Below are 25,804 nucleotides of genomic sequence, written 5' to 3' on the forward strand. Positions count from 1 at the left end.
CAACCACCCAGGATCCCACTGGAGCACTTTAAAGAAACATAGGGACCACTTAGCCACACCATAGGAAGCACTTGGGAAAACTTTAGCAGTTACCTAGCACCACCATATCAACTACTTGGAATACCACAGTGACCATCTGGGGACCTCTTAGCAACACCATAGCAACCACTTGTCAAACTGTATTAGTTACCTAGCACCATCATATCAACCACTCGAAATACCACAGTGACCATCTAGGGACCTCTTAGGAACACCATAGCAACCACTTGGAAAACTGTATCAGTTACCTAGCACCACCTTATCAACCACTCGGAATACCACAGTGACCATATAGGGACCTCTTTGGAACATCATAGCAACCACTTAGGATACCACAGTGACCATCTATCAACACCTAGCAACCATTTGGGATACCAAAGTGACCATCTAGCAACACCATAGCAACCACTTGGGATACCATAGGAACGCTGAGCAGAAACATAGGGACCATTAAGCAACTCCACAGAAAGCACTTGGAAAACTTATCTAGCACCACCATATCAACCGCTCGTAATACCACAGTAACTATCATCACCTAGCGAGTGACCATCTATCAACACAATAGCAACCACTTGGGATCTGATAGTAACACTTTGTTAAACATGGGTACCACTTAGCAACACTAGGAAGCATTTAGAAAACTGTATGAGTTACCTATGCACCACCACATCAACCACTTTGGATACCACATTGACCATCTATCAACACCACATAAACCACTTGGAATACCACAGTGACTAACTAGCAACACCTAGCAATCACTTGGGATACCGCAGTGACCATCTAGCAACACCATGACAACCTCTTGGGATACCATAGGAACGCTGAGCAGAAACATAGGGACCATTAAGCAACTCCACAGAAAGCACTTGGAAAACTATATCAGTTATCTAGCACCACCATATCAACCGCTCGTAATACCACAGTAACTATCATCACCTAGCAACCACTTGGATACCACAGTGACCATCTATCCACAACACAGCAACTAGTTGGGATACCATAGGAACACTTAATAGAAACATAGGGACTACTTAGCAACACCATAGGAAGCATTTGGAAAACTGTATCAGTTACCTATGCACCACCGTATTAACCACTTTGTATACCACAGCGACCATCACTTAGCAACACCACAGCAACCGCTTTGGAAACCACAGTGACCATCTAGCAACACCTAGCACTCACTTGGGATACCGCAGTGACCATCTAGCAACACCATGACGACCTCTTGGGATACCACAACAACCACAACTTTATCTGTACAACCATTATGTGTTCTCTTTAGGAAATGTACTTTTCTCATTTGAATCTGGTTACATTTATTTTGTAATAATTTTAATATGAAATTGCCATTTTGGATATATATTTTTTATGTGTGACAGCAACAAAATTCTTTAGTTATAGAAATAATTAAAGAAATAGAAAATGTTTGATTACTATACAAATAACAAGCTTTATAAAAGATAGAAAGCAAAGCACTGTATTTAAATATTTTAGCATTAAAAGTATTAAATTATTAAGTGATATTAAGTAATACTAATTAAGTATTAGTATTAAAATAGTATAGCATAATTTTATTGTATATCAGTGTTGAGCTAAGTATGAATAATAGTTCCACAGCATTGAATCCATGTCCTAATATTTAATATTTACATCACTGCATAATAAAAGAGCACCAGAAAGCACTGCATGTGCTTGTGCTGTTTGTAGACATTACCATTTCACATATGGATCTATAGACGCTCCTCTGATCAAGGGCAGGTTCTTGCAGTCTTTAACCCAGATATGCACTTCACCTGAGTTGGGGACTGTCTTTGCTGTATTGGAGAAACAGACATCATACACTGAGAGTATAACTCAATAAGAACCAATCAATAAGAACAATAATCAATAGGAACATGTACTCAGTATATAATTAGCTTTTTACTGCGCTACAGAAAGCAGTACTGTTATATAATGAGATTTTACAGTGGGTGAGCTGCGGTAAGAAACGGACAGCCAGTCTGATCTCGCCTCGGTCGTCTGCAGGCTGGATGCTGCTCGTGGTCTGAGAGGAGAAATTCAGAATCAACCAAAACATTCAGGAATTTTTAGTATTGTGCAAATGTTTAGGCACCTGTGGGAATTTCAGTAAAGAAAAAGAGCTTCTTATCTGTGAAGTAAGTGCTTATTAGCTCAGTAAAACATTAACATTATAAAAATCCCTTAAAACATCTCCTAATCTCTCATCCTCATCTGAGTTTAATAGAGTTTAATTTCTAGTTCTCATCATAATAATCTATACCTGGTTTGGTAAATAATTGGTAAATATGGTAAATCAGGTGAGCTGCTGACGGAACATAATAATATACACATGCAGGCTGAGGAGCATCCAGGAGAAATCTGGAACTAGACTTTGTTCTTCAGCTTCAGGCTCACAGGATATAACACACTTATAGTTAAAAAAGAGAATTCCTTGTTGCGTTTTACTGTATGTATGTTTATTTGCATCTGTTTAAATAGTATGTGGTGCTTTTGTTCAGGTAAAAACTCTCATATTGCTAAGATAAATGGAGCAGTGTAATTTGCTTTGGTGCCTAAAACTTTTGCAAGTACTGTATGTGATGCACACTGAAATTTGCTGGTAATTAAATGTGTATGTATAATATGAATTAGAATAATACATATAAGAAGATGCATAATGTACCCTGGATTTGAGGGATAAAGATTTTATCTTGGTGTTCCCGAAATCCCACGTAGAGAGGTCAATCTCGATCTCTCCCAGGAAACTGTTGCGTCCGAACGTGTCATTGTGCCAAACAGAGAGGTTAAGAACCTGCGTTTTTAAATACTCCATCCGAACTCGATACTGTATGAAGAAAAAAAAGAAAAAATTGTCCCAATTGTCCAACCCATTCAGCTGCTACTGCTGCTACTAGTGATGCCACAACACCAGGAGGGTGAAGACTAGCACATGCCTCCTCCGACAAATGTGAAGTCAGACTCTTTTGCTGAGTAGCATCACAGCGCTAACGCTCGGAGGAAAGCGCAGCGACTCAGTTCTAATACATCAGCTCACAGATGCAGACTTGTGCTGATCCACATCACCCTAAAAGTGATGAGGGGAAAGAGCGCCATCTACTGACCCACCCAGAGAGAGCAAGGCCAATTATGCTATCTCGGTGCTCTGGCAGCTGATGTCAAGCTGCATGACTCGGCAATGCTGCATCAGCAGCAGTTCAAAAAGAGGCGGAGTCTGACTTCACATGTGTCGAAGGAGGCATGTGCTAGTCTTCACCCTCCTGGTGTTGGAGCATCTCTAGTGATGGGGGATATACAGCTGAGTAGCAGCTGAAAGGGGTGAGACTATCGGCCTAACCAAATTGCGAAAAATGGAAAAATTTGCAAAAATATGAATAAAAAACAGAGAAATTAATACATCAAAATCAATATATCATAAAAATCAAGATTTTTTACCCTTAAAATCTCATTGTATGTAGGGTTCAGCGTCCTCTTTTTCACTGATGTTTTTCTTTTTCCCAGATTGGAAGAGTCAGAGATTAGATAACTTTTAACATACCTACAAAAAAAGGAGTTAAAGCAGCTTTTTTAAAGTTTTATCACTCATCATTTCTCCTTGTATTCATGTCATTAAAGCAGATCCATATCCATATCGGCATAATGGCAGTCCTCAAAGGGCCAGATGTAACTTATAAATGTAACAAAATGTAACCAAATGTAATATAAAATTAATGTAACTACTCCTTAATGTTAAATAATAATTTATTACTTATTCGATTAAAACATTACAGTTGCATAAAAAATGTTTGCTTTTTGCTCAAACTATTCAAGTGAACAAAAAATAACATCAAACACAAACATCAAACAAATGTTTGACATACAAAAAAAAGGGACCTAATTAGTATAAAATCAAAAATTACGGCAGCATTTCCACATTAATGACTACACTGCTGTGTAGTAGCGGTAAGCCGTAACTTTGCGGATAACACAATCGACATGCATTTTTTTTTGGTCAATAAGCACGCTTCTGGCCTATTTATTTTTAGACACTAAGACCTTTCAAGTTCTCGTGGGCAACATTAAAGAACGTGGCCTTGAGTTTCACAGACATGTTATAGAGCAGAGGTCACTAATAGGCGGACCGCGGTCCGGGTCCGGACCCAGACGTTGTACAATCCGGACCCAAACCGATATACTACTGAGAAGGATTTAATTCTGACCGTGTTCATTTAAAGCAGCAGAACGTTTATTGTCTTTATGGTTTACGTGCTTTACAGTGCAGCACACTCACAGACCAATCACGTGTGCTGTAAGATCACCAAACGCTCTCCTCTACCAATCAGATCTGTGCAGACGCGAGAGGGCGGAGCCACGCAGGCGAAGCAGGCGGTGAGAAGTCAGAGAATAAAGTGAGAAAAGCTAATACAGATGATGCGCACCAGAAAAATAAATTAAAATACTACATTTATAAAACATATTAACAGTAATGTAACCGAGCGGTGTTACTTGGAGGAATTAAAGAGAAACAACCGAGACAAGAGTCCAAAATATTCCACTTTACTCCACCTGATCAGAACTCCTCAGCAAGAAAAAACCCTCCCTCGCTCGCAGGCGCTCTCTCTTTGCTCCCAAAACAACCCTACCTCAAAACTAAGGCAACCCCCCGACAAAAAGCATTGGGAACTCCCCCCATCAGTTTTACCCACAACATAATAAAGTCTGATACACTAATAATATTAAATAATATAAAACTACCCGTGTTAAAAAAAAGCTGATATTTTGGCCAAGTTCAGCAAACATTTCTCCATATATTGTATAATTTATGTAATTATTGTCATAACAGGCAGGCCTAAATCTAATATAAATAAAATCAAATAGAATAAATATAGCATTTCGAAACAAAGCGTATTTAAAACAATAAATATTGTTGAAATATACTAGTATGTGTAATTTGTTTTGTCTTTCCGTTGTTGAAAAAACACTTACAGAACTACTAGAACTACTATAGGCTACTATACTATACTATACTATATACTATAACTACTATAAGTTATAAGGTCCGGACCTTAGCCTGATGAAATTTTCTCTAACCGGACCAAACTGAATTCTCATCAAATACCCCTGATATAGAGGATATCACACGTTTCAGTAAGATTGTCTCAGTAAAAGAGGTTCTAGGCTACTCACGGGTCCGAGCGGTTCTTCTTGGGATCTACTGCAGCCAGGTTTTTGCACTGAACCACAAAGATGTGGAACTCCCTCAGCTTCTGCACATAGTTGAGAGAGAACTGGATGGTTCCCTGAACTTCGACACTGGTGAAGTCTCCGCTGTAGATGCTCATCACGCTCCCGCTAACCTGTGGATTTCAGGTGAAATGTGATTATTGAGTGGAAGAAGGAGGCAGGAGCATTAGAAACTGTAGTTGGGCATGTGGCTGACTACTGGGAGAAGAGTAGACCAGAAGAGTTTTAGTTTTTAGATTCTTCCTGATATGTACATCTAGACATTATAATAGTGCATCACAAAAAAATAGAACATCATTGAAAAGTTACTTTATATCAGTAATTCAGTTCAAAATTTGAAACGCATATATTATATATATGTATTAAGTAAGTGTTTATTTCTTTTATTGTTAAAGATTATGGCTTACAGCCAATGAAAACCCAAAAATCTGAAAATTAGAATATTATATAAGACCAATTGGTACTTTTGTCAGGGTGGGCAGTGTGCCAAGTCCTGCTGGAAAATGAAATCTGCATCTCTATAAAAGTTGTCAGTAGCAGAGGGAAGCATGAAGTGCTGTAAGATTTTGTGGGAAAACAAAACTGCACTGACTTTAGACTTGATAATAAAACACAGTGGATCAACACCAGCAGATGACAGACATGACTCTCCAAACCATCACTGATCATCAGTAAATTTTACATTTCATTTGTAAATCAAGGGAGCAGAGTCTGGAGGAAGAGTGGAGAGACACACAGTCCAAACTGCTCGCGGTCTAGTGTCGAGTTTCCACCAATCAGTGATGGTTTGGAGAGACATGTCATCTGCTGGTGTTTCAATTTTCATCTATTACTTCTGTTCATCTTTTGATCTTAAACTCAAAGAATGGTCTTATTTTTCTGATCATTTTGAAGGAGACTGTTTACCACTTGTTAGTTATATTTAAGTATACTTGTATACAGACTGTTAGTGGAATATAAAAGAAATATTAACATACAGAAGATGCAGAGACAGAGTTGCTGCTAAGATGACTGCGGGGTCCACCATTCCTCCAGTGCATGCCACTAGGAGAACTGTAATCTGAGGTAGAGTCACTTTCTCCTTCATCATTCTACAAAATGGAAACATTTCGGTTAAAGCATTTTTAGATCTAAACTTCTCGCTGAAACTTTTATCCAGAGCACCTCTTGTGATTGAATGCAATTAAATCCTCTTAGAGATATCTAGTAGAAAACCTTCTCTGTACTGTCGGTTGAGATAGTTACTCCAACAAAAGCAGGAAGAACAATTGTTCCATTAGATGTTTTCTTATAAATAAAGACATGAACATTGCGCTAATTTGTATCTGTTTCACTTGAGTTTGTACAAATTGGATCTGTCAGTGTTAAAGCGTTAATGCACATGATTAATTTGTAATCAGTAATACTTTAAAAAAATTTTTTTAGCACAATTAATTACGCCACCAAGTTTGACCCCAACGTCTGTCATAATCTGCCCCACCCCTGTACAACACGCAGAATTGAACATGATCTGGTCTCGATCTGACCCAGCTATTAAATATACTTCTTTTTAATTGAGCTAAACTGCTGATAAGGTGCAGTTTATTCTGATATATATCAGCCAGATTATATAACCCTATGAACAAATGCTGTCTCTGCTGCTGCTCCATGCTGTTTTTACACACTAGGAGCGCGGTATGTGCAGCATTCACTGCAATTTTTTAGCGTTCTGTGTTAAAGCAGCTTCCCACCGCACAGATATACGAACTGGAACACAGAATCTTCTCACTATATCTACTTCATTGCTCAAACGCAATGTGCTTGCGTGTTTTATTGGTGCACATTTTGGTGCGTTTAGGTTTATGCCTGTGTGAAACCAAAACAAACAGAAGAAGAAACTGAAGCTCCAAATAAACAAACTCATCAACTGATCCGGACCATAGAAACTTTCAAAACTACAGGTGTAAAAACACTCTTTAATACTCAGATAATTAAATTCTAATTTAGAAATACTTACAAACAAGCTGAGATGTTTATAATAAAGTAAAAAAAAAATTATTCCAGAGCCCCACTTTGGATTAAAGTTTATCTTGCCTCAAACATACAAGTATATTCTAGTATTTTTGGTGGCATAATTCATTTTAAATGCATTTTAAATTTCCCACATTCATTCTTTTATTTACATTAAAATATCCTTTATAAAAACTTTATAGCGTCTTAAGAAGAAAAAACTAGTGAGATTAATTGCAGTTAATTAATCACAGAATATTGTTGTGATTTAACCTGGTTGCATTTTTTTAACAATCATTGATTGACACCACTAATAAAAAAACATAAAGTACCTCCTTCTGCAGGAAAGAGGGAACGGATTTGCTGAGTTTCCTCAGGTGCTCCGGGTCTGAGAAGGAGGATGAAGGTGGGGATGGAGTGCTGGAGACTAAAGGAAAACATGTGATTTAATTGACAGGCAAGATGCATATGTGAAAATAATGATAATTGTCATAATTATGATTATATAAGTCAGTGATAAGTAAGCAAGCGTGTTATTTCTGAGGACGTACCACACGTTCAGATACTATGTAGGCCTGCTATGCATTATTGCGATAATTGATATTATTGTAATTTTAAGACCATTTAATGTCACAAATTGAATATAATATATTAACAAAAAAGTATACCCTTTAAAAATATATTAATTAAATTTTAATAATCATAGTCTTGAAAATAAATATATATATATATATATATTTTTTTTTTTTACCTACTGCAGTACACACTGTGTGTATGGAGTCTCACTTATTGAAGCATTTGTCTGTTATTGCTGGCTAAAATACTCTTTGATACTCATTGTCACATGTGTACAAACATACAAATAAACACAATAGATGATATCACGATATCAAATATTATTAAGGTCATGTCTATTTATTTTACAATAAGCCGATAATGTAATTGTTGTGACAGGCCTAATGCTATGCTATGCTAAGGCTATGCTATGCTAAGGCTATGACTGTACAAAAGGACTATTCTTACCATCATAGCTATCTGGCACAGACTCATCCACTTGACTGCTTTTCCTGGTTGATTCTGGGGAGCATGGCGAAATGACAAAACACATAGAAAGTAGAGCACACTACAGAAGTGTGATGGCCACGTGAACTATCCATTCTGATTCACACAAAGAGACATTTTACCCAGAACACAGACAAAAGAGGTATAATATTACTGCATGATAAGGTAGCGGTGGTGAAAAGGAGAGTTGAGTATAGGCACAGTGGACAGAAGATTAAATGCCTTCAGACCACATTTCAGCAATTTCAAAGCTACTATCAGTGAGAAGAATAAAAAAATTGTCTTGTAAAGATTTGCTTTCAAAAGCTGGACCTTCTTACATTTACAGATAATTCACACTTGACTTGTATTTGATTGTATATCAGTCTTATATCTAACAGAAATAAAGCTTACTTGGTACTGCAGTAAGGTCTTCGAGGCTTTTATGGTAAATGGGTCTGGCAGCAGCTCGTCTGAGCGCACTCTGAACAGGGTTCTCCTCATTACCTGCCCAACACGAGAGTCAGAATTACAAAAGGAGCCGTTCAATAAGACATGATTAAATACAATGGTGGACAGAAGGCACAGGGGAGTATTCAACACAAAAGAAAAATCCATTAGACATTCACTTGTGTGCTAAAATTTCAAGTTTCAAAACACACAAGTCCTTTTATTCACCAGGGATGCACTGAGTATTTGGCAAAAGAAACTATTTGGTAACCATAAATATTTGTCCAGAAATGGCAAAAAAAATAGTTTGGACAAATAAATAAGTATCAACAAAGTAATAATTTTATTTTGTTGATATGTCTGCTGGTATGTTAAGTGTTCAATATGTATTATTATAAGTTGCACTTTGCGTCACTAATAAGGAACAGGGGTGCCGCCTGACAGCGCTACAATGAGGAACCCTGAGTGTTCTGGTAAGTCATGGTGATATTAGCTAGTGGTTCGTCCCATGTTGCTCATCTTAACAAGGTAAACACCAGGCTACAGGCTGATACTTACCTCTGAACGGTGAAAGAGCTAGCGCTTAGCTTGGTTAGCAGGTAATGCTGATGCTGCTACAGCAGTGCTAGCCGGGGTTAGCAGCAGGCTACAAGCCGATAATAGTCACCTCTGAACGATGAAAGAGCTAGCGCTTAGTGGGGTTAGCGGCTAATGCTAATACTGCTCCTAACGCTGTACTTCAGTGGAGTGGCTTTACTGCTCCTTAATACCTGACTGGTAGAATTCATACATAATACATACTAGATTATTAGGCGCATTATGTGTGTTTTGTAGTGTGAAAATTACGCACTATAGAATAACAGGACTGAATAGCATGTGATGTCCATGCTTTTGTGCCAAATTCTTGGAAGCTGTTAAAAATAAACCCTTGTAAATTCCTAAGTCTAATTGAATTATAAATATAAACTAAATCATAGAACATTGATATACAGGGGTTGGACAATGAAACTGAAACACCTGGTTTTAAACCACAATCATTTATTGTGTCAACGGACAGTTCTGGTGGAAACAGGAGAGTTGAGGTGCACATTGAATTCTGCCGTGATTTGATCAACAGTGGTTTTATGTTTTTTTGATACAATCCGGGTTAGCACTCGAACATCCCTTTCAGACAGCTTCCTCTTACAGCGTCCACAGTTAATCCTGTTGGATGTGGTTGGTTCTTCTTGGTGGTATGCTGACATTACCCTGGATACCGTGACTCTTGATGCATCACAAAGACTTGCTGTCTTGGTCACAGATGCGTCTGCAAGACGTGCACCAACAATTTGTCCTCTTTTGAACTCTGGTATGTCACCCATAATGTTGTGTGCATTGCAATATTGTGAGCAGAACTGTGCTCTTACCCTGCTAATTGAACCTTCACACTCTGATCTTACTGGTGCAATGTGAAATGAATGAAGATTGAACACCAGGCTGCTCCAATTTAGACATCAACCTCCCACACTGAAATGACAGGTGTTTCAGTTTCATTGTCCAACCCCTGTATTTTATAAAAACAATTAAAGACATGCAAATCTCACGGTTTGTACTTGGCCGGTTTGAACGGGACCAGGAGTCCACTGTATGTAAAGTATCTTGGCTGAGATCTTCAGGGCTGTATGCACTCGGCCGAGTACCCAGGCTCCCTCTCCTGGCCCGGAGCTCTGCAGAGCCCAGCGGAGTGCTAGCCTGCACTGGCGAGCACCTCGGGCTGCAGCCTGTCTCTGGAGATGTCTGGAATGGGGTGCAGACTATTTCACACTTCTGCTCGGAGATTTGGGGAGGAGTGAACATGCGTCTGTCTTCTGAGATTCCCAGGTAATGCTGGTAGTCCCGTGGAACGAAAGACCTGGCAAGAGGTTGGGAATCGGGATCTTCAGGAATGTAGCGTGGGGGTTTTCCTTCACCGACTTTCTCCTTGGCTTTAGTGACTTCAAACTGAGACTTCTTGACTTGTGAATTAGCTTCCGGGGTCTTCCTAGACGGTGACATGTTAACTTCTGCTGCCTTTCTCGGCTGGGCGAGATTTGCGTCAGGTGCTTTCTTGGATTGCAAATTCGATTCTTGACCTTGGTCGTCATCGTCATCATCAACATCCAAGTTCAATGAGAACATACTAGTGGCACGCCGAAGAGAATTTCCTTTACTGTTCAACATTCCTTTACTGCTTCTTCTACCCTGTTGCCTTGAATCCTTATCCTTGAGGATACCTAGAGGTTTAGGAGGAACTGTGTCCTTCAGAGATGACTGTGAGCTTCTCCTTGTTTGAGATGAATGAGATGATCTCAGAAGGTCTGGCTCACCTGAAGGAGAATCAAGTCTTTTGGCAGGATTCCTGTCTTTTGGAGATGACTGGAAGCTTCTCTCTGTCTTTGAAGGCTTTACTTCTGGGCTTAAAGGTCTTTGGCTTTGGATTTTGCTCTCAAAGGCAGGTGAGCGCTTGGAGGAAGTCCCTGCCCAGAACTCTCGAAGGTTCTTGAACTGTGAACTGTTCATGCTTTCTGCTATGCCTGACTTGTCAATTCTGTCTCGGAGTGGAAGAACAGTGAAATTTGGAGACTGAGTTCCTCTACCTGGTCCATTGTCCTCAGGGTCATCATCAAAATCGGTACCTATGTATCGGAGATCAAACTCTGACTTTGTAAATCGTTTGTTTAGTTTGGAAGAGGAGGTCATAGGTGACTTGGAGTCATCGCCTCCTGCTGCTGCTGGTCTTACGTATATCTTGGGTTCCCATTTTTCTTTCTCCCAGAACATTTTAAGCTGTTTTATCCTCTCCGCCCTGTTGTCTGTCTGCTGCCCACTCTGCTGCTTCGGTAATGAGACTGGATTTGGCTGCTGGATGGGAATGCTGGATTTGGGAGGAGATCCAGGTTTGGTTTGTGATTCTTTATCTTCAATCTCTGCTTTGTGGTCGAACTTCCCTGTAAGTAATGCAGGGGACATGCGATCTCCCTCACTACTGTTAATGCTCATGGCTTCTCTCTTATTTTCAGCGGTCTGGCCTCCTGAAAAGGAACCACTGTCAAGGGAAGGTGAGGATGGTTTCAGTTGCAAAGTTGGAGAAATGTCGTCTCTTTCTAGAGGGCCGTGGAAAGCCACTGGATCTTTCTTTAGTTTAGTGAAACTCCACGGTCGTTCCGTATCTTTAGAAATGGTTTCTTGTTCATATTTATCAACATTAGGTCCTGTGCTGACAATATCTACTCTTTCGTCTACATTCAAAACTTTCTTCACACTTGCTTGATCCTTTGTTTCAACAACTGCATCTTCTAAACTCAGCTGAACTCTGGGTGGTTCCTCTATGTAATCTTCCACTTTCTTCCCAACCTCATTTTGTTTGAGAGGTTTGTTTTCCTTCTCAGAAGCCATGTTTGATCTGCTAACCAGGATCTTTGGACCAGCGTTGCCTCTTTCCCAGAAAGTCTTCAAATTGGCAATCTTTGGTGGCTGATTCTCTTCAAGGTCTACTGTCTCGCTCTGTTGTGCTTGAATTAGTTTACTGCCTGTGCTTTCCAGCTTGTCAACATTTCTTATCTCTTCTTTTTTGTTCACTATCTCTGGTACTTTCTCTTTTGAACTTGCTTTTTCAGACATGTCCATCTTAAACGTATGAGCAGTATTCTCTGTCTGAAAAGAACCATAAGTAGAAGATCCAGCAACAGGGAGTTGTTCAACTCTCGAAGACTTAGGTTCAAACTTTTGTTCCTTAACATCTTTTAAGGACGTTTTTCTAGGAGGTTCTGGCTCAGGCTCGTCCACACTCAGCTCCTCCCCCCAGTCAGTGTCCTTCGAAAACACCTCATTCGCTTCTGGAGTATTCTCATGGCTTTGTCTTGGAATAATCAAATAGACGTTATCCTCTGCTTTCGGTCTTACGTTTATCCCGTCATCAAAGTCAATGTCGTCGATTTTTGCATCATCCTCCATGTCTTGCACACTGCCCTCAGACCCTAGCTTGTCGCTGCTGTCCGAGCTCCTGCTGAACCACTCCAGAACTTTCGCAATGGAGTCTCCCTGCTCCTCAGTGGGGCTTGGAGCAGAATAATTTACCATATCAGGATGTCTTTGGTCCTCAGGTTCCAAATTGATCTTCGTCTTTGCGTTAAAAGTGGGTGGAGCATCTACCATTTGAGAACTCAAGGCTGGGTCAACTTTGTTGGTGGCTTCATAGTCATGCTGATCTGTAAAAAAAAAAAAATATATATATATATATATATAAAATACTGTTATATGAAAGAAATATTGATAGTTGTTCAAGTCAATGTGTGAATATGTATGTTTCTTGTAGTGCTCAGCATGGCATCTGTTTACAGGTTAAGCCCTGCCCTCCAATAAAAAGAGCCAATCAGCCTGCTGGTTATGCCAATGCACAGGGAAGGGTCAAAGATATTAGACCATTATATGAAAAGCTAAAAAAATTCCAAGTTCACTCCAAGGATGTCTTATTTTCACACAAGTCACACAAGACCAGGCTATAATCTCTATGAAAGAAGAGAGAGACCAAATTACAGTTTTAAAAAAATATTTTTAAATCATGAACCTCATGAATAATTTGTTGCATTTAGCTCAAAAATTCAAATAAAAAACATGACTTTTCATGCTATCTTATTTATATTTCAACCAGTGACCATGCTCCTAAATTTTTAGCAGTGATTTAGGATGTTCACTTTACAAGCCACATTGCTTAAATCTGTTTTTTTCGCTCAGATCTGATTTGGCGATGGCGGTTCACATTCACTGTAAATGTAAGTGATCTGTATCTGTGTGTAATGTGAACAAATCTGTACCTGAAACGTTTCACATGCAGCACATTGATACCTGTATAAACGTCTCCTTCTTCACCAACAACAAAAACCCTCATATTAGAGAGACGAGAGACTCATAGCTTTATAAAGGGAAATGGATGAGTTAGCAGCTCATATGTGGAGCATCTTTTGCTGGAGTGGAGAGTAAACAGCTGCTCTGAAGTTCATGCTTAGGTCGAGGAGGTGAAAAAAGGACAGGTGTTTTGCTTTTGCTGTTTTTTTTGCAGCTATGGCTGCACAGCTGCACCAAGAGATGTGTGGATATGAGAGAGAAGCACGTAGCGCTAATGCTAATGCGTAAAAGCAAAAAGGCGCATGAATTCCTCATGATTTGAACGTTCAATTTCATATCGCATGTTCGTGGATCGGATACGTATCGGATTTAGGATCTCATATGAAAGTGACTCAAATCTCAGATTTGGCACATTCACACAGCCATGAAAAAAAATCAGATTTGATCCACTTCAGCCTGGTAATGAATTTGAACATAGCCTTAAAACATGCTTTTGAAAAAATATGTTGACCTTCAGTTTTCAGTATTTTGGTCTATCTTCATTTATAGAGACTGGAGCTTGATCTTCTACAACTGGAAATGTGTGACTGCATGATGGCGTTTCAAAGATGGCCACTGAATTAAAAAACTTGCCTATAATGACTATTTCCTTTACCTTAAACAATACATAATAAGATTCTCTGCATTCACATTGCATTCAAATTGATTTTAATTATTATAAAAAGTGTTTCATCATACCGAAGATGTTCTGAGGATGATCTCGTTGTGCCTGTGTCTTTTCAATGTCCTTTTTGAACATCTTATTCTCCTCTTCCTTCAGTTTTTGCGGTGAGATTTGAGGACTAATGGTCTCATTTAATGGGCTGTTCAGTGTTGATGTGGAAGTTGGTGTAGGAACGTACAGAGGTTCTGTTTTTGGTTGACCGTTCATCTTTTGGTTTTCTGTTTTTGTGGGTGTTGATCTATTGGTGTTAGTATGGTTTTCAGGTTTTTGCTTGGCTGTGTGTGATATGGAGGTGTTTTTTAGCTCGTCCTCTGAACGTGTGCTGGAAGTCAAACTCAGCCGCGGCTGGATTTTTGGCTTCTCTTGTGCTGTCTGCTCTGAACCATTCAAAGGTACTGGAGATCTCACTGGTAAACGTGATTTTGGCGAGGTCGCTGTCAGCGGTGAAGAGGAACTCTGTAATTTTTCATCTTTTGAATTGATATTGGACTCTGTATTCAGCTGGGTTACGGCTGCAGTTTTTTCTGCAGCAGTGTTGGAGGGAATGGAGCTGAGGCGGCTGATGGGTTGGGGCAGTTGGCTCTTGACATTGGCGTCGTTGGAGCTTAAGCTGGAGGTGTGTTTGAGGATTCCTCTGGGTGGAGGAGATCTGATGTCTGAGCTTGTAGCCTTGCTCTGAGTGGAGATAGTAGATGTGCTGTCTGAGATGGTAGAGATGCTGGGGGTGGACGCAGGGAAAGTGGTGCTGGAGTTTGTTGAGAAACTCTCTGTGGACACAGGGGACCGAACGCTTGAGCTTGTAGACACAGTCTGGGAGGTCTGGGAGCTGGCGCTGTCTGAAACCGAGTTCTGGAATTTATACGTTTGGTAAAGTTTGGTTCTCTTTCTTGGCACAGGTTTTTGGCGAGGAGCTATTTCTCGTACAGTGTCGGAGATTTCGTTTTTTGCTTCCATTTTTGGTTCCATTTTTGGCGGTAGCATCATTTCTGCTGAAGACGTGAACAGATAAGCATTAGTGAGGTCAGCACCTAATGAAATTAGATCATAGATGTTTTTTTTTATATATTTTGCACATAAGACAATATGTTAAATAACCATTAATTGATGCTTTCTGATTTTTAGGTCCTGGGGCTTCATTGGTTATCAACTGGCTGTTGATGTCTTCAAGGTCGAGGTTTATTGGAACGCTGTTAAATGGGTTGTGCCTCGGCTGAAACAAAGAAAAAAAGGAGTAAGATTAATACTGTATGAAACATTCAATGTATATATAGTACAATACTACAATAATAGAGTACAGGGGTTCTTAACCTTTACCATATTTTATCAAAAGCATGACATAATCCTGAGGGGTAGCGAGAGTAATTTAGCTAATTAAGACATCTTCTCCATAAATAAATAGGTATATATTAACATAGATAAACAATATAAATATATGATACAATGCCAAATTTAAGCTACTACAAATTTAGGCTCCAAATGGTCCAGTGAACTAAGGCATTGCCAGTATGAGTACTGTAGATTTCTGATTCAAATCCCAGTCATGCAGCTTGCTATCAGCTGCCTGAGCCCTGAGAGAGCACAATTGGCCTTGCTCTCTCTGGGTGGGTACAGGATGATGTCGATCCCCACAAGGAGTTCTTGGAGATCTCTGCTTTTCACAGACTTAGTTCTTTCTGAATATTGTTTCATACTAAATTATAAAGATCATAGTTTTATAAGAAACACATTTTCAAGACACATTTTACATTATTGTTATGCTTCACATGAGTATGTTTCATGTTCAAATCCAACATGAAAAAAATTGCAAGTTTCATAACACAGGTTGACACAGGGCAGCAAACAACTGACTTACTCTGGATGGTGACCTCATAGCCAAATTCAGTCTGTCCTGCTGAGCTTCTGATGTCTCACTGTTAAACATACAGAAAATAAGGAAAAATCCAAGAAAGTCATATACATAAAAATAAAAGTTTGAGCATCCAGATAATTTTCATGATTTTCCTTTATAAATCATTGGTTGTTGGGATCAGCAATTTCAGTTAAATGACGATATGAAGTGAAATGAAGTTTATCCTCCTGAGACCCGGACTTTTGCTTGGTGTGCATATTTTATTTGGGACTAGTAGGACCTAACAAGTATACAAACTAAACTGTGCTTTTGCAAAAAACGACCTTCTGTACAAAAACAATGTCCTCATATTTGGGGACAGTAGTTTATTAAAATATTTAAAAACTGTCCTTGCCATTTGGGATCAGTAGGATCCAATCAGTCCAAAAACTACATTTTAGCTTTCTACAGTAAGTAAATAAACTACTTTTAAACATAAAATTCAACTGGAATTTTTACCTGGTCCATGTTTCTCTCTGGGCTGGCTGTAGAAACTTTTGAGTGGGATTCCCATCATCTGGTTTTCAATCAATTGAGTGTAATGTTGTCATGTGACCACTAGATGATACAGTCAGTGTCGCAATATGGGGCCAAAGTCTTAACATTTCAAGAAATTAAGTATCATGGTGAAAAAAAGCAGAAATGTAATGTCCCCATATGAGGACACAGGGTCTCAAGAGGTTATAGGAATTACAGAAAGTATGCAATAATTATTTAAAAAAAAATTAAGCAGGTGCATATATTTAGCCACCCTTTTTGTTTTATTGATTGGGATACCTTTATCACTAATTATTGAAACTTAACATTTGTTGTTAAAAAATTGCACAAAAACTGCTAGGTGGGCAGGCACAATAGTCACATCATAGATTGTGCAATGTCAGGCAAAGCAAATTTAATTTAACATTGTGATGCGTTCTGTTATTGATGCAGAGAAGGATCATACTTTTCTCATTTTTCATGACATATCTACCAGAGACTTTATTATACCTGTCTGATATCATTTTTACTTCATTCCTGGATACACAGAGTGCATTATTAATAGACATGTTGGATCATTAATCTTCTGGTGACAATTTCTGTATTTATTACAGTAATATCACAATGTATATATCACAAAAAACATCAACATTGTGCAACATAATATATGTATAACTCAATAACAAGCTACAGTGTTAGGTGATTATGAAATCTCCCATGAAATATTTGCTCTGAACTCAATTCCAAATAATGATTAAAATTATTGTTTGTGTTTAAAACACTTTATGGACACACACGGCAACAAAACAGAGGCTTTAAGACTAGGCTCCTCTGAAACCAAAGAATGCAAACACCTCTGTTGACTCTTGATTGAGTCATCCTGCACTTAGGATCATAAGATTTCCACGCCTAAAAAACACACAGGAACGAGGTGGGGAAGGAGGAGCTGCTCAAACAGCTCCATTACACACAGTGTAACACACAGCACCGTGTTCTGGCAAAGGCAAAGGCCAATAACTTTTATATTGTTCCAGCTCATCTGACAAACACAGAGCTACTGTCAGAAACATTAGCTCTACTGATCCTTCTAATCTCAGAGCACAACCTACATGATGCTGTAATCCTTACAGCTGTATCACATTAACCCTTTCAGGCACGTTGTTAAACCAGGATCTGAAAGCGTTTACTTCTTTCTCACACTCAGCTCTGCCTGTGATCTTCAGCCTCCAGACTACATTGCCCAGAATTCACCACACACTGACATCACACCCAGTCTCGATCACATGGCACACCATATGACACTTCCAGGAAGCAGGTCACCTGAATACTAGCCCTATACAAGGGGGTCATTTGCTCTTTGTCTTTGCTGAGTGTTGAAGGTTTATCCTCGTACAACGTGTTTTTCCATTGCTTGTGTTACTCTCTCGTTTTGACTTTATTTAATAAAGTATATTTTGATTTAAATCTGTGCGTGTCTGAGACCTGCTCTATCAGGTATAGACACACATATAGAAAAAAAATCTTTAAAAATGTCAAAATTACTGATATGGACATGTATGGACCATTACACTAAACCAGATTTGGGTTGTGATGTTTTTAAAAAAAGGTAAAAGGCAATTTCTGAAGTAACTAAATGCACTAAGTGGTGCTGACTAGAATGCTTGTGTTTTATTTAATAACAGTAGCACACTGGAAAGATTCCCCTGCTTGGGTTGGTTTATATGTGAAAAAAATGTAACCATAAAATTTATTTGAAAAATATCCACTGCTCTGGTCAGAGCATCAGAGTTAGCATTATCAGACTCAGTGGGCTAAGCACTGCCACTATGATCGGGAGATTGCTGGTTCAAATCCTGTTCATGCAGCTTGCCATCAGCTGCTGGAGCCCCTAGAGAGCACAACTGGCCTTACTCTCTCTCTGAGTGGGTACAGTAGATGGCGCTCTTTTCCCTTCATCACTCCTAGGGTGATGTGGATCAGCACAAGGTTGCATCTGTGAGCTGATGTATCAGAACCGAGTCTCTGCTCGGCAATGCTGCATCAGCAGCAGTTTAAAAAGAGGCGGAGTCTGACTTCATATGTGTCGGAGGATGCATGTGCTAGTGATAGAGGGGGTCCTAATGAGTGGGTTGGGTAATTGGCCATGTAAATTAGGGAGAAAATGGAATAAAATTTTGAAAAAAAAAGAAGTTATTTTGTGCTACATTTAAAAGAACATCCAAAATGTTCAAAAAATGTAGAGATTGGATGGGAAAATTGAGGTTTCTTGCAGTCACCACTGTGCCTCAAAAGGTTAAAGCATTCAGTATCTGTCAGTGGTCTTTCACTGCATACACTATGCTGGTACAGGGATTTAATGAACACAAAAGCTGATGTATTGCTGGAACACCTATTGATGATCACCTCTGGAGATTGTTTGCTGTTCCTGGTTTTGGTGTTGAAGCATCGTTGTTACTTTTACTGGAGCGTTCTCTCCACGACTGAGTTAAAAATTCTGAAGGGAAGAAAAAGGAGTACATGTTATCCATGTTCAAATATCCAGTCTTAAACTCCAACATAAGCAAAAACTATACACAAAATATATACACCCTATATATATATATGGGCCTATATAAATATATTAGGAATTATCTGTTCCTTTATGCATTGTAGGTCTGTCATGACAACTATTTATTTGGATAATATAATAACTGCAATAAATTATCCTATATTTTAATTTTAGGACATTTATGCCACATGTAAAGATACAGATACAATAGTATATTGTGAGAAATTATGTATGAAATTAACATTCATAAAAGGAGTATAAGATGTAGAGTATTAGATGTGTTATATCGCCAACCAGAGTGTTATTTATTTTATTGCTCCATTTAGGAAAGTACATATTCCCCCAGAATAATTAATTTATAAGCTTTTTTGATGAGAGGCAGCTATATAGCCTGGCTGCTTTTACTTGTAGCAGTGATGGCAGTGGTGGCACCAGGCCATGCATGACAAGTTTGTGAGTTTTGTAAATGTAAAAAGTTGTCCAAATTTAAAACACGAAGGAAAAATGGATTATTATTATTATTCATGTTTAAAATCATGTTCTCCAGGAGCATAAAGTGACTCTCTTCAGTGTGTGTTGTGTAACAGAATGAAGACTTACCAACAGTCATGGGCTTTTTCTGTTTCATAGATGCTATGATGATATCAGAGCCATGAATTCTGTCCTGGTGCCTCTGAGACTTTGCCTCATAGAACCACTCTCCCGTCACGTACTTCATTCTACCCTCCTCAGGAGCTGCTTTATTCAAGTGTCTAGAAGAGAAATTAAAGTAAAATAAAATTATTATCATTAAATCAGACTTAAATTTAAACAAACTGCTTAAGCATGTGGTGCTGTATTTGTTTTTTTTGACAGCACAGCGTGGAAATCACAAGCATCCATATTCCTTCGGGCCTAACAAAACCCAACTCACCCACAGTGCTAGGGCTGGGCAGATAAATTCAATAAAAAAAGAATAATTACTATTGTAATATTGTGCAATCAAAAAATCATTGTCATTTTGATGGTTATTTATGTATTTTTAATACTATTATTACCCACTGTGTGGTCAGGTACTGTCCTCTAAAATACTTACTTCTCTTATGACTCTCCTCATTATTAGTAAAGACTAGCACATGCCTCCTCCGACACATGTGATGAGCATTACCAGGTAACCATCATACTTGGAGAAAAGTGCAGCCACCCAGTTCTGATACAACAGTTAAAGCTGATGTCTGTAAGTTTTGGGATTTGGGGGATTTAGGGCCCTCTCTGGTGAGAATAGGGAATTGCACAGAGCATGCGGAAGAATCATTTTAAACTGGGTGGGTGTGATGCGGTCTCCTTTCAGAGTGGATGAATCTGATTCCAGGTTATGTTCAGTCATTAAAAGAGAGAGTGCGCTCTGTCAGTAACTTCACTCTTTCATTTCTTTGGTTTTACTCTGAGTGAATGAGCTAGTGAGCTCTGAGTTTCCTCTTCTGAAGTCTCCATTGCTCCACCAGCCGCTCGCGTTCAGTAAAACTGAGCCGGATCCTCTTTTAGAGGCTGTACGTGTGACGTAAGTCTGTAAAGACGTGTGATGTGACCAGAAGAAGAACTCCCGTGAAAAGCGACCCGACCCGATCACAACATGATCACAACAAAGTAACAAATCAACGAAGTTAAAATGTTATAATCCCGCAGCTCTGGGGCGCACATGTGAACTCCTCCGTTTCTCAGCATAGCGCACTTGACCTGCAGTGCATAGCCTTATTGCAGTTTTTTTTGTGTGTGTTTATTTAGTTTATATGCTGAATATTAAAATGTTTGTTTGATTAGAAAGTGTTTTACATTCTTAAACCTTTGTAAATTATGTAAAATATGTTATGGTCTATTTCGATGTAATGATTGTGCAGTAAATAGCCATATTGTGTATTGCTGATCTAAACTCTACAACCCACCCCTAAAAGAGCAAAGCCATTTGTGCTCTCTCGGACTCCTGCTGCTGATGCAGTGCATTATCTGCAGCATGATCTGGCATTCAAATCAGCGATATCACACTTTAGCAGCTCAAATCCATTTTTTAAATTGTTTTATTTTTTAATCGTACAGGGTTCATTTAACATTTCCATTATTTTTTTCATGACTTCAAGGCAAATTTCATGACATTACGATTTTTAAAACATCAGTGCAGATATGGACAATAAAACCAAAAATTAGCTAAAACTATAATCAAAATTGATTAAAGTAAGCCTAAAATGAATCTGATAAAAATAATGACACACAATCTTTAATAATAAAATGTGTGTCAGATCCTGAGAGCTTCATTCTGTGAGCTGATGTATTTATTAGCTTAAAATAGATTTTCTCCATCGATAAACTGAAACACAAAGATTTATAAACCAAATTTTCATGACTTTTCCAACATATTCTGGGTATTTTTATTTTTTCAAAACTTATCCAGGCCTGGAAATTGCTATTTCAAATTCAATGACTTTTCCAGGTTCTTCATGACCGTACGAACCGTGATCATAGTATTCGCAGAATGGAGCATTCTTATATATTTAGCCTGAAACTCTGATTCAATGTATTTTCCAGGTAAGAGTCTGACCACATTTCTTCTCCTATATAAAACGTAAACAGAGCTGAATTCACTCTGGTAATTCATTTGTTTAAATACTGTCAGCTCTAGATCCTCCTTAATAACAAACATTACCTGTACCGGCTTCCACGTTGCACAGCTGTTTGCTTTACAAGGACAGAAAACATGGCTACCTGTCACACAAACATGCGGAGCACCATAATATTCAGCTATATCCTTATTACCAACCTAAACCTGTCCTGCCTGGTTGGTGTAAAATAGTCCAGTATTACTGTACTAAAAAACATTTCTAATTTAATATTAGCAAAGACAAATGAACCATGTAAAGAGCCAATAAACCCTAAACCATATTTTTCCGTTAATATCCGAAATGCTTTTATTTGAAGAAAAAAAAAACATTTTATAAACATTTTCTAACCTTTAAAAAACGCTTTTATTGTGGTAATATTTTTTTTCTGCCTCTGCAGCGCCCTCTCAGGTTTAACTATGCTATAGGCGAGGATGATGTTTTTGTGTACTCTGGTACTTAGACACATACAAATATGCAGATCAGTCTATCAGTCAGCAATACCCTCCCCCCTGCTGACATCCAACCATCTGCTCTCCCTCCTGCCCCACTTCTAAACCCATACATCATCCAATGAGCCTCGCAAACTACACATGCCATTTTTTTTTGCCTTTTTCAGATTTGAGCTGAGGGTGAAATCAGCAAAAATCGGGGGGTTTAGTGCCCCTTTAATGTCATGAGCCATACTAAAGGCAGCTCTATACTTACAGAAACTATGTTTGGCTGGCTTGGAAAATTATTTGACATACATAATTGGGGAAAAAATGGCAAACAACACAAAATGCATCAAAGAGGCATGACATAAAATTATTATGGGTGACTTTGAGGAGCATCTCTCAGAAAAGATATAGAGGTATCATCATCCTTATCTAGCATTTTTTTATATGTCTCCAATAAATGGCTTAGATTTTAAGAATTTCACAAAGACAAAAACCTTGTGCTTACACTTACTAGCTTGCATACTGTCACACTTTCATACTGTCCATATTTTACATCTCTACAAATTTGCGCTGCTAAACTAAATTATTATATATATAAGTCCTCATTTGCACTTTCTGTATGGCTGACATCAGTTATCCTCACAATATGCACACCAACGTGTGTTCATTGTTGTTTACTGTTTAACTGCACTACTTCCATTACACACACACTAAAAGACTCTACTTTTATACTCTATTTCTTATATTTTATTCTGTCTGTGTGTCTGTCTGTATAGGTTTTATTGCATAGTGTCTTTGTCTGTGGAGTTCACCCTGCTAGCATGTGTGCGGAACAGCGAGGGAAGCCTCCAAGTTAAATCTGCAGTTGTTCTTTCTTTCTAATCACATCACTTTGTCCTTATAAGTCCAAAGTTCACTCTGCAGCCATCTTTGATAGTACGTGGCTGGACAGTACTATCAATTCCTGTAAGACCAGCTGTCTTTCTGTTTGAATAGGGAGAGATCGAAATACTGGAAACGGGAGGTCAGATTACCATTTCAGAAACATATTTTACATCACTGATACAATCTATTAAATAAATACATTTTACAGTTTATAGTGTTTGACTCAGTAATGCTTGTAATGGCTACTGTGCCTGCGCAGATCTCCGCAGCCGATTGTGTGTTTTTGCTAAAGAATAGGACTGTATCCATAAATGAGCACCAAGACTAGTGTTACGAGAAATCTCAATCGTATATTAGTCAGTGGCTAATCTCCTCATCAATAATTCAGAAAACACTATTTGGTGGAATAACCCTGGTTTTTAATCACAGTTTTCATGCATCTTGGCATCATGTTCTCCTCCACCAGTCTTACACACTGCTTTTGGATAACTTTATGCCTTTAATCCTGGTGCAAAAATTCAAGCAGTTCAGCTTGTTTAGTGCAGAGGTTTTTTAATTTCGTAAAATCAAAGAAACTCATCATTTTTAATGATTTCTTTTTTTACAGTGCTGTATATCCAATCCAATATCTGATTGGATGGCACACCTGTGGATTTTTTTCAGATCTAAAACAAGAATAGAACAATAATGTTTTCCCTCTTTCTTGTTCAGAGATGAAATAATTAAATTCTGTTTCATCTAATAGTTTGGGGGGAGTCTACCATGCCTTTCACAGTTTTTGACTTCTATTAGTTTTAAAACCTATAACTTTCCTTTTCTGGATACAAGAAGATAATGTTGTATCTAAAATCTACTCAGAAATAGTTTTTGGAAAATAGAGAACTTGTACTCTTCAACTGGATATATACTGGATATAAATGAAATATACTTTCTGACCTTTACACAGAACTGTACACACTGCAACATATTGAAACACACTGGTAAATAAATAATGTGACATGGTTAAAGATTGTCCTGCATCAGGACTGGTATGTAAGGTATGTAGACCAGTGAGTTCAACAGTTTCAGAGACATATTTCCAATTGATTGGCTGGCAGTGAACACATGAACACATGACAGTAAAGTATTAGGCTGAGATGAGCTATTTTACCAGTGTTTCGTACCAACTGTATCTCCAGCACCTGTTTCTTAAGGGTTCTTGATGTCAGGTGGCAACATTGTTGAGACTGGGGATGTGCCATATCGTATCTTATTCAATAATATCGCAAAAAATGCTTTCACAATAAAAAAAACTCAATCGTGTTATGGCAATATTCCAGAACTGAGTTTATTTTGTATTTATTTAGCTATTTTCTGTATTTTCTTTTATATTATTTTCTATACACTTTAGTTTTGTGCTAGATTATTGTTGTTACATTACTTAATTTATGTTATTTTTTATGTTGGTACCTTATTAATTAATAGAAATCTGAGTCTTTGTTACAGTTTACAAAATAGTCAACAGTTTATACAGCTCACAACAATTAAGAGACCATTTCTGAATTAGTTTCTCTGATTTTGCTATTTATAGGTTTATGTTTGAGTAAAATGAACATTGTTGTTTTATTCTATAAACTACAGACAACATTTCTCCCAAATTCCAAATAAAAATACTGTCATTTAGAGCATTTCTTTGCAGAAAATAAGAAATGAAAAAAAGATGCAGAGCTTTCCGACCTCAAAGGATGCAAAGAAAACAAGTTCATATTCATAAAGTTTTAAGAGTTTAGAAATCAATATTTAGTGGAATAACCCTGTTTTTTAATCACAGTTTTAATGCATCTTGGCATCATGTTCTCCTCCACCAGTCTTACACACTGCTTTTGGATAACTTAATGCCTTTACTCCTGGTGCAAAAATTCAAGCAGTTCAGTTTGGTTTGACGGTTTGTGATCATTCATATAATCTTGCTTATATTCCAGAGGTTTTCAAATCCAATTAATTAAAGTATTGAATAGTTTTTATTTCATTTGACGTTTTATTTCATAAACCATCCCTAAACAGTAAAAAAAAAAAAAAAATTAAAAAGTGTTGCACAGGATCATATGAAGTTAGTAAAATTTAGCTGTTACTTTGCCTCAATGGCTCGGGTACTGCTGTTTGTCCAGTGCAGTGGGCGGGGCCAAGTTTCTGTTTCATTGGTTTAAAAACTTGTTAATTTGCAAGTTCATGGTCTATTCATATCTCAAATACTGTTATGTGCAACAACACATTTAATATAAAGAAAATTCTTGATGTCCATTGTAATGGATGCAGGGTCTGAATAGGTGAATGATGTTTGTTTTCAGAGAAACCAAGTAACAATCTTCACTGATTGGGTTTCCCAGCCAATTTTTGGAAAGAACAAACAGTTTTTGGGAAAAAAAAAAAAAAAAACGAGGATGATTATAACAATAAGGTTCACTGCAGTATAACCAAACCACATTGTCCTCATATCCATTAATATGCATCAAAGTAGGGTTTTATGATTTTAGACTGTAATCCCAGAGTAAAGCAGTACTGGTAACTACTCTAACCCCACCCCCTTGTTACTTCCCCAGGTGT

General features: G+C 38.1%; 1 protein-coding gene across 2 annotated transcripts in view; it reads right to left on the reverse strand.

Annotated features, from left to right (window-relative positions):
* Window positions 1-25,804, reverse strand: part of sytl2b (synaptotagmin-like 2b) — a 36,260-nt gene that overhangs the window by 2,814 nt on the left and 7,642 nt on the right. The window contains exons 3-17 of one of the 2 annotated variants that reach the window (XM_022674705.2): window positions 19,867-20,018; window positions 19,122-19,212; window positions 16,206-16,263; window positions 15,449-15,563; window positions 14,368-15,339; window positions 10,350-12,992; window positions 8,731-8,823; window positions 8,299-8,352; window positions 7,608-7,702; window positions 6,264-6,377; window positions 5,230-5,399; window positions 3,499-3,601; window positions 2,729-2,890; window positions 2,011-2,089; window positions 1,760-1,859 (exon numbers count right to left, since the gene is read on the reverse strand). In XM_022674705.2, coding sequence (XP_022530426.2) covers window positions 1,760-1,859; window positions 2,011-2,089; window positions 2,729-2,890; window positions 3,499-3,601; window positions 5,230-5,399; window positions 6,264-6,377; window positions 7,608-7,702; window positions 8,299-8,352; window positions 8,731-8,823; window positions 10,350-12,992; window positions 14,368-15,339; window positions 15,449-15,563; window positions 16,206-16,263; window positions 19,122-19,212; window positions 19,867-20,018 — 5,001 coding nt within the window. Of the gene's footprint in view, window positions 1-1,759; window positions 1,860-2,010; window positions 2,090-2,728; window positions 2,891-3,498; window positions 3,602-5,229; window positions 5,400-6,263; window positions 6,378-7,607; window positions 7,703-8,298; window positions 8,353-8,730; window positions 8,824-10,349; window positions 12,993-14,367; window positions 15,343-15,448; window positions 15,564-16,205; window positions 16,264-19,121; window positions 19,213-19,866; window positions 20,019-25,804 lie in introns of both variants that reach the window. The other variant, XM_022674699.2, reaches the window with a different exon arrangement.

The sequence above is a fragment of the Astyanax mexicanus genome, chromosome 18, assembly GCF_023375975.1.
Source record: "Astyanax mexicanus isolate ESR-SI-001 chromosome 18, AstMex3_surface, whole genome shotgun sequence".
Taxonomy (NCBI): Eukaryota; Metazoa; Chordata; class Actinopteri; order Characiformes; family Acestrorhamphidae; genus Astyanax; species Astyanax mexicanus.